The sequence below is a fragment of the Apteryx rowi genome, unplaced genomic scaffold (genome assembly GCF_003343035.1).
Source record: "Apteryx rowi isolate R43461 unplaced genomic scaffold, aptRow1 scaffold_54, whole genome shotgun sequence".
Lineage (NCBI taxonomy): Eukaryota > Metazoa > Chordata > Aves > Apterygiformes > Apterygidae > Apteryx > Apteryx rowi.
Genome location: NW_020450805.1, coordinates 3,183,863 through 3,196,534, shown reverse-complemented (window position 1 = coordinate 3,196,534; position 12,672 = coordinate 3,183,863). Strand labels below are relative to the sequence as shown.

General features: G+C 44.3%; 1 protein-coding gene across 1 annotated transcript; it reads left to right on the top strand.

Annotated features, from left to right (window-relative positions):
* The first annotated feature begins 37 nt into the window (after positions 1–37).
* Positions 38–10,172, top strand: MRPL14 (mitochondrial ribosomal protein L14). The gene is made up of 3 exons (XM_026081257.1): positions 38–121; positions 7,374–7,467; positions 9,509–10,172. The coding sequence occupies exons 2-3, from the start codon at positions 7,394–7,396 to the stop codon at positions 9,873–9,875; spliced, it is 441 nt and encodes a 146-aa protein (XP_025937042.1). The 5' UTR covers positions 38–121; positions 7,374–7,393; the 3' UTR covers positions 9,876–10,172.
* Positions 10,173–12,672: the final 2,500 nt, after the last annotated feature.

Genomic DNA, 12,672 nt, shown 5'->3' with positions numbered 1-12,672 from the left:
GTTTTGGCAGATCCGGAGGGGTGGGCGTGCGCCCGGCGTGCGTGCGTGCGTGCGTGCCGGCGTGCGTGCGTGCGTGCGTGCCGGCGTGCGTGCGGGTGGAGGGACCGCGTCCTCCTCTGAGGTGCGCGGGGGGGGGCTGCGCGCGGGCCCCCGCGGGGGGTGGTAACGGCCGGGCGGTATCGGCCCTGCCCGTCGGCGGCGGCCCGGGGCTTCCCGGCAGGGCCCAGCCCGTGGCCCTCGGGCGGCCTTGCCGCAGCCCCGGCCGGGCCGCCCGGGAGCTGGGTGCGGCCTGGGTGCTCGCGGGCCCGGCCTGGCTTGGGCCCTGCTCCCGCGGCCATGCAGTGCCCGCCTTGGCCTCAGAGAGCCTGTGCTGGGCCCGAGCGCGCTAAAGCGCGTGTGGGGCTGCCGCCCTTGCCTCTGGGCCTATAAGGCCGGGGGCATCCAGGCCCTCCGGGCACCGCCTGCCAGCTCGCTCAAAATGGCTCTTGTCCCGGGCATTGCTGGTGCTCCACACAAGGGCCCTGTAGCTCCCAAACACTGACTATGGGTTGCTGCTCTGAAAAGAGTGAGAAGCATTGGCCGCAGCGATGATACGTGGGCAGGTTTTGAATGGCATGCTGCAAGGTCGAGAGTTGTGCCATCTTGGGAGTGCAGGTGGGAGCTGGAGCTCTGCGCCGTGCACAGCCAGGAGCCTTTGTCTGCTGTGCGCACAGGGCACCGTGGGTGCAGCAGCTGGCAGCATCTTGCCTCTCCAAGGGACAGCACCCTCAGCTCCTTGCTGAGTTTCTGCCAGTGCCATAACACTCTAGCTTGGGGGAGAAGGAAAACACAAAGTCTGTTTTGACATCTTGAAAGACTGATGTATGTTCTCCAGAGCATTTCTCTGCTTCAGAATTAATTTGGGCTAATGCTGCCTGGATTAGGCTCACATGGGTGCGAGCAGTCTTGCAGCAAAGATAGACCCAGATTCCTGTGTACTGACAAGTGCAGTATTTTTTTGTGTGTGTCACGGGGACTCGGGAAGTGTGGGCAGTAGTCTGTGCTGTGCTGATTCTTCTCCAGAAAAGTCCTTTGGAGGTCCAGTGAGTAAGGGGGGGCAATTTGGGGAAGGAGACTGTGTGATGGGTTTGTTATTATAAGCATGTAAGAGACTTATTCCTTGTGGTAAAAGTGGACAGATAATAAGCCCTTGTAAAAGCAGGACACGGGTGCCAATCTGAGCTGTGTTAGCTTGTCTGGTTTGAAAATTCTACTAAGATTACCTGGGACGGTCTTGTATAGGAAAAGGAGAAACTGGTGTAAGGGAAGTTTTTGAGTGAGAAGCAAGGGTAACTCCAGTAAAGTTGCAGATCACTATGTGCTACACTGCAGAATAAGTGTACCTTTGTTGTCAGGTTATGTCTTCTTTAGCCTGAGTTCTGTCCGTGTTAGGAATCATTTACTGTTGTAGCTTTATCAGGAGGGCCCATAGCCACCGTCATTCTTCGCCCTGTGAAAATCTAGCCCAGGTCAGTGGTTCCTAATTTTTTTTTTTTTTTTTTAATGTTTGAGCCACAGCTCCCCACTTTCTCTTCCTTCTTACTTGTGTCCTCTTCCCTGCCACAGCTACCCCTCAGTGCAGTTACTATTTTCTGGTTTGTGATTGTACTTTGCTGGTCAGGACCTGGTAGCCTAGGTCAGGGCTGGAAACAGAATCTGATCTTTTGGCTTGCCATCTATTGTCCTGTTCCCAAGACCTCAATACTTTTAGAAAGATGAAAGATTCATTTGTGATGTGATATGTGTAGCATAGCAACCCCCTTAGGAATTGGAAAGCAGTGCTAAGTTAGGGGAGAACAGCTGGTTCTTTGAACTCATTTGGAATTCCAGAAGACACAGATGAAGAAGGATGTCCCTGGACTTCGCCTCCAGAGACTAGAACAATAGCTTTGGATTAGTTATTTGCTCTACCACAAATTTCCTTTGACCTTAGACAAGAAGTTGTCCTCCCTGCAGCTTAATTTCCTTCTAATACACTGAGAATAATCCCTTCTTATTTTAGTACAGTGCTGTGAATATGAATATATAAAATGGATTAAGGTGCTACAGGAATAAGAGCCATAAGTACCTTAGGRATGGGACTTCTGGATATTTAAAATGTCAAAAGTAAATTTTCCATTAAAGGTATATTCAGACCATCTTTTTTATCTACTTTTTCTGATTGTGATCTGGAAAACAAAATTAGTGTGTTTCACTTGAAAACTGTAGGAATGGAATTTCTTCTTTCCTTGATGGATGTAATGAGTTTCTGTTGGTAACCTGGATTAATAAATATCCTGTTTAATAACTAATCCTGTTCATAAACTGAATTCTAGAAGAGTTAAGTCCTTTTTGTGAATCTTGGTCTTTCTGTATGTCATTAATGTAAAACCAATTATGTCTTGGTAATGAATATCTCAAGTATTTTTAACATGCGCAAGCCCTTAATCACATCTTTTCCTTTATGAAGAAAGCTGTGAATGGATTGAGTCCTGTAGTTCACAGTTGGTTCTTGTAGCTCACACTGGCAGACATTCTATAAATAAACCTTCAGTGGCAGAGTAGGGGTTTAGGTATTTGTATCGTGCATATTGTCTTGGGTTTATTTCCTGCATTTTAATGATGGATGACAGATGCAATTCGAATCTTTGTGGTTCCCAAAGCATGTCCATTTCGGTCTTTCAGAAGAAGAAAGGATATGTTGGCTCCCACTGTTTGACTACTCAGATAGGATTGCTACTATTAAAGTGAAGAACATTTTTCTTGTTTTATTTTGTATGTTTGACAGCAGGTTTGGGGTAGTAGGCTTCAGCATTTGCTTTGCACATTAGTTCATTTTCCCTATGTCCTGCGCATGTGGATGAGTTACTAGCAGAAAGAAAAGAAAAAATGGAATGACTGTGGAACTACAGATTGTGAGGGAGGGAATTGGGAGCAGATGTCATTTCCAAAAATTCCCATTAAAAAAGAAGGCAAGACTGGATTGTTAGCTAATAGAACTGTTTAAAAGTGTTTTTACTCTAGGATACAGACAAGGTAAGAACAGCATCTTGACTTTTTTTTTTTTAATCCTATGGGGTATATATACCATTAATAAAAACCTGGTCAGAGCCATTTCCCTGTTCTGCTGAGTGTTCAGGCACAGACCATTTTAGTGCTCCCATGACTGTGTTAGTCATGCAGGTTCAGAGTGCTGTTGTAATGCACATCAGTGTTTTTGCAAAAATGAAAGAGATTTTTATCTTGTTCAAGTCACCTAGTGTTTCTCTTAAGATACTGTTGCTTTAAATCAATGTAAGTCTGGCTTGCCAATGAAAGGAGAAATCCCAGTGTTGTGTTTTGCCACATCCCCTTGCACCAGCATTCATGTGGCTGTGTGATGAGTTGGATCGGGGAACTGATCTGGCTGAAAACTGTTCCCGATTTACACAAGTGCTAGTGCCAGCATAAGGGGAGTGATGGAAATGTGAGCTGGGGGGGTGTAGGACTTTCTTCCTTGGTACAGCCTGCCCTGATGTTGGTTCAAAGTGAGTATGTAATTCCATCCTCCTTATCTGGAAGACGTCCTTGCTTCATATCAGCTCCCTGAGGCAGGCTCCTTGCCTGTTTGCATGTGTTTGACGAAAATACTGTATGTTGCTTGCTTCTGTTAGCTGAGATGAAATTTTCCAGAATTCCTTCATTCAAAAACCACTTAAGCTTGTGGTATTAATAAATCACGTCTTTAATCTCAAGGGAAAATGGTGAAGGTGGTAGCTTTAATGAGGCACTTGAAAATGGTACAGTGGATTAATAACTTCCAGAGGTTTAAAACTGGTGAAGAGTTCCTTTGTTTTGCGGTGTTTGAATTTGATGTCCATCTTTTGCATTGAATGGAGTAATGCTGAAGGGTCCTTGAGAAGGGAATGTTTGCTCTAACAGGTTATTGCATGTTCAAACTTATTCAGTGAAGTAGGAATTGGGTCATTTTAGTGAATATTTGATTAACAGACTCCTCTCTCCACCCTTTTCTAAATCTTACTGTGAACTCAGTCTGAGGTCTGTGCTAACTTCTGGCTGATATGTGGAACTGAGAGAAGCAAAGCATCTTTAAGATTTTGGATATAAGAAAACAGGGCTCTTAGCCATGAGATAAAACAATTGCTGGAATTTAGATACAGTGGTGCAGGAACTGGGAGAGAAGCTGCTCTGCGTGATTCTGCAATTGCTTCTTTGGTGCAGCTATATGTGGCCTACATTGTATCAGTAATTGCCTTTGTGTTGAGCCTTTTATTTTAGGATAGTGTCTGTTTAAATGCTACTCTTGCCTGGCATGAAACTTTGAAATTAATCCTGCTTTGAGCAGGAGGTTGGACCAGATGACCTCCAGAAGTCCCTTCCAAGATAATTCCTTGATTAGGAGTGTATCAGTGATTAAGTATTAAGCAGTGGTGTTGCTTTGCCTGTTCAAGACATTCCTGTATCAATTGGGCAATACTGGCCCTAGGCTTCTGGGAATTGCCCTGCAAATTCTGCTGTGCTTGAGGGATCCTGGGATATTCTTCTTAAACTCTTGAAAGCACTGAAACCTGGCAAGAGAAGACTTCAGAAAGCCACCTTCTGAAGCAAACTCAGGTCATTAGCATTCCCAGTGCATGTGCTAAGTGCTGCCTCCTCTCTTCTGAGCTTTTTAAAGGTGTGAGGCAAAATCTACGTTGGGAAGGAGAGAGATGTTTGGCTCGGTGGGGCTGAGGGAGCGGTTGCCTTTCATCACCATAGGATGGCTCTTAAACTTTGGCACCACTCTGAGCGTTCATGTAGCAGCACACAGAGTGACAGAGTGAATGACTTCTGTGCCCTTTGGAGTTTAGGATTAACTGTTTTGCAGAGGGGGAAACCGAGGGCACAGGAGATCGAGTGCCCTGTTCAGAGCAGCAGAGGGAACAACTTAGAACTAGGTCTCATTGAGGAGTGTCTGGAAACAGAACAAAACTGTTGGCTGTTCAACTTCCTTTCTAGAAGTGGCATGTTACAATGGCTGAAAATGTGATTCACTGTTCGTAAATCCACTTGCACCCTTGCATGCTGTACTCCGTGCCACAGATGCATTCTTCTCTTCCCTCTACCCCAAACCTTCCTGTTAATTGGTAACATCTCCCTGTTTATTCAGTTCTTAAAAAAAATGTTTCATACCAAATAATCAATCATACAAAGTTTTGTAGCTTCTGACACATCTTAACCTGCTGAGGAAGAATTCCTAGCAAAGAGGGGGTATTGAGTCATCTGGAAAAATAAACCATCTTTTGTCACTTAACACTGTGGATGCTTCTACTGGGAGTTTTGTAACTTCTGATCTTCACTGACTTCATGGGGTAGAAACAATCTGTGATTTTTCCCAAGAGTGGGTGAATAGAAGTGGGGGGCAATCATAGCAGCTGGACTCACCAGAGAACATCTGTCGAAGCCCACAGAGGCTGACTCACTGCTAGTGCCTCTTCAGGCCTTCTGGAGGGATCCAAGGCTTCTGTGCGGTTTTGGAGTAAGTAGGAACAAGATTGCACACTGGGTTTGGGTTTCACACAGGGAAACAGTACACCCAAGTACAGAATGGGATGCAGGCTGTCTTCCCTGACAAGGAAGGGTGTGGGTTTACAGCAAGGTAACTAAATCTAACTTAGAAATCCTAGCAAGGCCCAGGTAATTGGGCTTTGGTTGCCAGCAGCACTGTAAATACTGCAGGGCCTTGTTTTCGTTAAGAGTGCGTAGCTAGATAAGTAACTGTTGCAAAAACACAGCCTTTTTTGAATCAAAGTTCAGGGAAGAAACAGTGCAAGAGAATTCTGAAGAGAAGCTGAACTCATTTGGAGATCATCTGCACCACAGAAAAGTGGCTTTTTATGGCAAATAAATGTAAGCTTTCACTGTTGCTGATCTCTCTATGCCAAACTTGCCTGTGTGACAGGTGAGACAGTTTGCCAGGTACTGGAGAACACATGCTTTGTTCAGGAAGCGCTGCTACAAAATTCCTGTGATGTACATCTCCAGTGCTTCTCACCCTGCTGTTAGGTAACACTTGATCTGCAGGACTGTTGCAAACCCTAAAAAAGAAGTATATCCTCAAGTAAGCAAACACACATGGGGAAATAAGAACAATAAACAGTGAAGATTTAGCCTGTTTTTTACTTGGTCGTAGCAAAAGCAACTGTGGTAGCATCTCTCAGAAGGCTCTGTGGATGTTTTTTTTTCCCCCAGAGAAGTTAGGTCAGCTTTGTTTTTAAAATAAAAGTGAAGAAAACTGCTTTAGAATGTGCTGCTACAGAATTTGGACCTAAGCTCATCGAAATTGGCAAAGGAAGATAAGAGGGCAATATATCTTTAATGTTTACTTCAGAAGTGAGAGAAGCAGAGCATGTGTTGGTTACACTAGCAAGGCCTGAGTAAGTGTTGTCATGGGGCATTAGTTGCAGTCAGATACGAAGTCCTAGCACTACCTGAGTTGGACTGAAAGATTACTGCCTCTGCAGCCTTATTTCCTCTGCTCACCTGGATCTGCTGGCATAGCTGCTTGTGTCATTGCTCCCTAAACTGTGTTCAGCAAAGTGATCTTGGTTCAGATAAGCCTTTGAGCATGCAAGCTTCCCAATCAGTTTGACAGAATGAGATTAGGGAACAGCTATACGTGTAGTTATGGGAAGAGGGTGGGGTAAACTCAGTCAGAGGTTAACCTTGTAACCAGCTCTACTGTAGCTGGGGTAATGTCTTAGTGTGGAGCTAACGTTACAGGGAACAGTTTCATCTGGGCAGCTTTAACAGGGCAAGATTGGCCAGGGAGTGATTCTGAACTCTAAACACAGGCTGCTGAACACCTTGTGCGTACTAAGAGTGAGCATGCCATGATCAGCATTGGAGCTTTGTTTTGTTCCTTGTCTAGCAAATTGTTTCTTGAGGCTCTGATGGGAGTCTGCCGTGTATCTCTATTTTTTTAATCTGTTTTATAGGTAACTTTGCTAGCTGTTACTGGTCATGGAAGTCTCGAAATTAGGAACTCTGTTCACATCCAAAATTCTCAAGCCTGTTTGTTGCTACATGGTTCATAGTGTACAGATAGGCCTTTACCCCTGTGCACAGAAAACTGCACTGTGGTGGTGCTGAATCCAGCTTTACAGTATAGGCATCTGAATTATAAGTCTGTTGAATTCATTCAGGGGCTGTTATTCTACTTTGTAGCATGCTGAGGATGCTTTTAGCACTGTATGCTGTGGATTGCAATGTCTAAAGGGTTGTTGAGACTCTAGTGTGTGATTCACATTAAAAAGAAAAAAAAAAAGGGAAACAAACACTGTCCAATTTCCGTAATCGTTTTGTTTCTCATGCAGGGCAGATTACCAAAATCCAAATGGCTCTCTTGAATAGGCAACTGGGTTTATCCTTAACCCATCTACGCAGCACAGTCATCCAGCGACACTTCAGGTAATTTTCAAATCCTGCTTTTGTTTTTGTTTTCTTGGGTCAGTATCCTGATTCAAAGAGATGTTATTAAGTAGATCAAGCATAAAATATAGTCTAATTTGAAAAGGGTAATATAATTAAGAAAAACCCACAGATGTCATTTCATGGATTGTAAAGTGAGCCCCAACACAACTGGAGATGCAGGTTCCTGGCAATCTGAATATGGTCTGAACTCTGTATTCATATGCTTGTAAAGAAGTTTATAGGCTTTTGAGGATTCTTCTCCAGCCAAGTGAAAAAAAAGCAACAGTGAACCCCTGCTGATGTAAAGCCAATTACATATTTAAAATTCTTTCAGAGTTGGTCATTTCAGGTATTTAGAACAAGAGTGACACGAAAAAAATTATTTCCTTCTACCTTAACAGTATCCCTTTTGTTATTTTTCTTTAGATGCTTTTCCAAGCTCAAGGCATTTAAAGCTTCTTAAATTCATGGACTTTGTGTTCTGCAGTGTCTTACACAGAGCACACCAGTGCACTTGGTGTGGGTGTGGTGAATCTGTAGCATAGAGCTCTCTGAAGGGTCAGGGCTTCAGTTTGCAGGGTGTGAATAGTCATTCCCACAACTGTTGGTCTTCTRTGGTCTAGAGAGGACGTTAAGACAATGTCAAGGGCTAGGTTTCAAGGAGGTATGTAAGTCTTATTGTCTTTCTCTGTAAATAGGCTGCATGAGAGCATAAAGAACAGATGCCAACAGTGGGAGGGAGGCAAAGTCCACGGAGTCAAGAAGTGCTACTGCTGTAGCCAGCAGTCTATCAGGGAAACCTATTCTGTGTGATGGGCCTGCTTTGGATGTGGGGTTCTGCTTCAAGACTGTGGCAGAAACAAAGCAATGAGGAAAAAAAAAAGTCCTCCTTGTGCAGTTGTTCTTGTCTGGCGGTACCTGGGCAATCTCACTTTCATAGTTGTCAGTTTGCTACTGTTGCTTTGTGAATTCGGTCCTACCCAGGTTTCTCCTTCTTCTCCCCGCAGTAACGCTCCAGATTAAAGGTCCCCAGTGGTCTTTATTTACTGTATATGCCTGTGGTCTTTAAAACTGTGGGAATGTAGGTTGATTTTACGTGCTGTCTATTGGAGCAGTTCAGCTGACAGCAACTTGGCATTCTTGCAGCTGTCTGACCAGCATGTTTCTAGGTTCATACTACAAAGCAGTTGTTTAGCAGTAGAAAGGATCTTTCTGCTTTCCTGAAGATCTGTAATTGAGCCTCTTTTGGGGAGAAGCAACAAATCATGTGAATTTGAGCTTACCTGGGTAAAAGAATAGCTGTTCCTTAAAGGGAGGTGAATTATTTTTCAGTTTATTCCTGCTGTTCCCAAGTGTGTTAAGAGTCAGATCTACTGACTTAGCATGCTGCAGTATATTCCTATTATTTCCTACTCCTGCTAATCCTGCAGCACAAAGACATACAGAAGTGTGCTTCTTTCCAGGTTCTTCCCACATGGGGAAGGCATTGGTCTGTTAGACTCTGATTGGTGGCAGCTTGGCATAGTCACACCAGGACTTCAGAGGTTTCAGTGAGAGCAGAATAAGATGAGAGGGCTTCACAGACTTCACTGCAAAGAAGACTGGTCAGAAAATTCCTTGTTGCTGGGGAGTGCATACAAGATTGAAAGAATTTGACTTGAGTCTTAGCTCCCTGTAGGCTGTTTGTGGCAGAAGCAAGCACATTTTTTCTCCCATAAATTGAAGCTGAATTGAGTCATCTGTGATTGCTAAAAGACCCAGTAAGTGCAAGCCCCTCTTCACGCCATCCTTTAGTCATGTTTCAGAGCAGAACGGTCGTTTTATGTTTGACATTTAGTGAAGAGTGTGCAAAGCCCAAAGTAGCATCTGGCTTTCAAAAAGCACATTGAATGCAGTAAATTTGTCACCCATATGGTATGTATTTGCTGCTGGCTCCTTCTGAGTGGTTTGTGTAATGACAAGATCCTGCGCTGGGTTTGCCCTTGCTCCTCAAGGATTATTGAGATCTCTCTCTTAATTCTTTCCTGCCTTTTGCTAGTGTCACTGGAGCGTGCAGTGCAATACAGAAACTGACTCGTGTACGAGTGGTGGACAACAGCGCCTTGGGGAACACACCATACCACCGGCCACCAAAATGTATCCATGTGTATAACAAGACCGGAGTTGGCAAAGTAGGAGATACCATTCTTCTGGCTATCAAAGGAGAAAAGAAGAAGGCTTTGATTGTAGGGCAGAAGATGCCTGGCCCACCCATGACCCCTAGATTTGATTCCAACAATGTGGTACTCATAGAAGACAATGGAAATCCAATAGGGACTAGAATAAAAACACCAATACCTTATATCCTGCGACGGAGAGAAGGAGAGTTCTCCAAAGTACTGGCCATTGCACGCAACTTTGTGTGATGGTTAAGAAAAGTTTCTAGCCATCCTGTTTATATCCTTTCATGCAGTAACTGTTTCTTGATCCTTTTCTAGAAAAGGGTGAAACATATGAGAAAGTGGAGGTTCATAAAAAGTCTCTCTTCCTGTTTATGAACTATAAACAACTAGTTTCAATATTGAAATATCTTGTTTTTCCTCCAAATGAATGTTGTTTTGTTTCACAGAAACCTCTGCAGTGTGTTTGGGAAGTGCTCCTTCACTCTAATTGCTCCTGTGGTGTTAATTTGGCCTCTAATCATTAAAATGAAAATATGGAAATCCTTGTTTTGTATCACTTATACTCTCTTTCCCCTGTTTCTGCATTCCCCAGTTGTGTTGGAGCAAGACACAAAGCTCAGTTCCTGCCCCAGTGACTTCAGGATCTATAAAATGCACTCACATATACTAGAGTGGGAGAGGTGACAGCAGAGCAGTATAATGACCTATTGGTGCCTTGGGTGTTTTTGATAAAAGGGTTAGTGTCTATGTCTTTGCAGAAGAAAAAAGTTTTTAGGAGGGATTGGAATTGGGAAAGCCTCAGGGCCTACAGCTTTGGCGTGTGGCTGAACAGGGTGTGCTAGAGATGGGGAAGAAGAGGTAGGAATGGGAGGGAAATGTGTTAGGCTTGAGATGCAGCCTGTGCTTTCCACCTGACCAATCTCGGGAAATTAACTTCTGTGTTCTTTGGACTAATACAAGGGCTGATTCAGATTGAAAGCCCCACGGGAAAAAGCTTCTTTTTGGACTGCTTTTCTGGACTGTTTAAACCTAGGCTTGTCCATTATCTGTTGCCAATAGGCAGCCCATGCATGTTTGTGAGACTGGCTGTTGTTTGGTGACGCTTCCTAAGCTCAGGCACAATAGTGGGCAAATGCTACTGTATTGCTTTCAGGGCCAACTGTGGTCCAGGAGCCAAACAGCTGCCTTTATATGGAGCCAAGCAGAGAAACTTCATGCTAGCTGCAGGTAAAATGACATGGCAGCAGAGCACTCCTAGAGCTGGCAGTGCTGGTGAGGAGGGCACAGGGAATGCAGCCAGCAGGAGTCTGGCTGGGCTTAGTCTCCCAAGCTGATTCCGTGCAGATCTGATAGCCACTGTAGGGGCTTTGCCTTGTCTCCCTCTCTCCTCCCTGTCACAATGCTCTTTACCTCAGCCCTGCATTGCCCCTACGTGAAGATCTCCTGGAGACCGCAGTGCTGAGCCATCCCGATTTGATCTCTTGGCAGATCTGTTTGTCCCATTTCCCCACTGTCCCCGTGGTATCCAAATCACCCAAGAAAAAGAAGAGCCGTGGACCCTCACACCTCTGTTACTCCAGGTAATGAAGATATGATTATACTTAATCTTTAAACTTAAGTTTAGTCTCAACCTTTAAGTAATGCCACTTTTTCCCTTAGTAAAGGTTCCCTGTGAATTGGAGAGGCCCAAACTTATGTACAATGCCCAGTTCAGTGCAGAAAGAGAGATTGCTTCTTGCAATGTGTTGCTTGTGTGCTGCTGTCCATAGGCCAGTGAATGTTGGAACTGTTGCTCTAAATCCTAAACTCTGTGGGTGTTTTCTTTAAGCCTTCAAACTGCTTGCTGTCATAGGGTTCTGCACACTGACACAACAGCAAAGCAGATACTAGCCTGGCTGATGTCAGTCTTTCCAGCCCATCTGAGGGCAGTCGACTTCAAGGAGAAACTTTCTGTGCTTTGGAGATGATGTTTACGCCACTTTGCTAAGAGAGATAGAGAGTAAACTCTATGTATTGGTCACGGCAATAACTGTGGCTAAGTTCACTTCCTCAAATGGAGTTTGCTACCATTCCATGGCAGCATAGCATAGCCTAAATTCTCAGGCGTTGTTTAAAGTTCTTTTTTCTGGTTGAATTTGTGCCCAGATCTACAAGTGCTATTTCTAAGACTCTTCTCTGAGATAAAAGTTACACTAACGTTACTCTAAAGTCAGCTATTAAGCTATTTTGAGGTGTTCTGTGTTAGAAATCTGCTACTGTGGGAGCAAAAAGCCACACAAGCTGTTGTATCAAAGCTTAGATAATGGTAGCCAGAGCTATGTGAGTCTGAATCAATTGCAGGAGGGCCCTGTCTGGGGAGTGGAGAGGCTAAAGGAAAATCCCATGTGCTTAAATGAAGCCTCTCTTTTAAAGTGCTCCACATACAGCAGAAGTAGCGGGAGTGTATTTTTAGTGTGGTAACTATTATAATTTATGTCTTGGGCAAAGGAAGGGACCTTTTATTTCCTAAAAGGAGTAGTAAGTTCTTGCAAGGCTTGTGTTCATCATTTCTGTGCATGCTGGGCCCTCTAGTGGCTTCGTACAGCCCCAATGCGTGGGTGCAGCTGGGCTATTCTAGTGCCAAAGGCCACTGTCTTCCACCTGGATTACTTGATTACCAATCAGGTAAATAAAGGTACCCCAGATCTTCAGGAATGTCTTTCTCTTATAGCTGCAAGGGAAGCCTTTATTCTTTGCAGAAGAATGACCTAGTCTGGCATGGGACAGTCCTGTTTTGCTACAAAGTAGTTGATGCTTTGTTTAAGAGATACTCTGTAAACTCAGACGTTGAGTTCTTTCCCTCACCCAGGTTTTACTCACTAAGGCTGTTTGAGGGTGGGTTCCTAGCTGCAATTTAGTGGGCAGGTTGTACTGCTTTTGGGTCTGGTTGTTTCATGAGGTGATTTTAAGGGGGTGCTATGAAGTGGATTGGAGGCAAACTTCTGATTTTTTAAAAAATTGTTCATAATCTGTATAAAACTCTCCTGAGGTCCTAAAGACC

Coding starts and splice junctions, on each gene's coding strand:
- MRPL14 (XM_026081257.1), top strand. CDS start 7,394: ATGGCTCTCTTGAATAGGCAACTGGGTTTATCCTTAACCCATCTACGC. Junction 7,468..9,508: donor GTCATCCAGCGACACTTCAG/GTAATTTTCAAA, acceptor GCCTTTTGCTAG/TGTCACTGGAGCGTGCAGTG.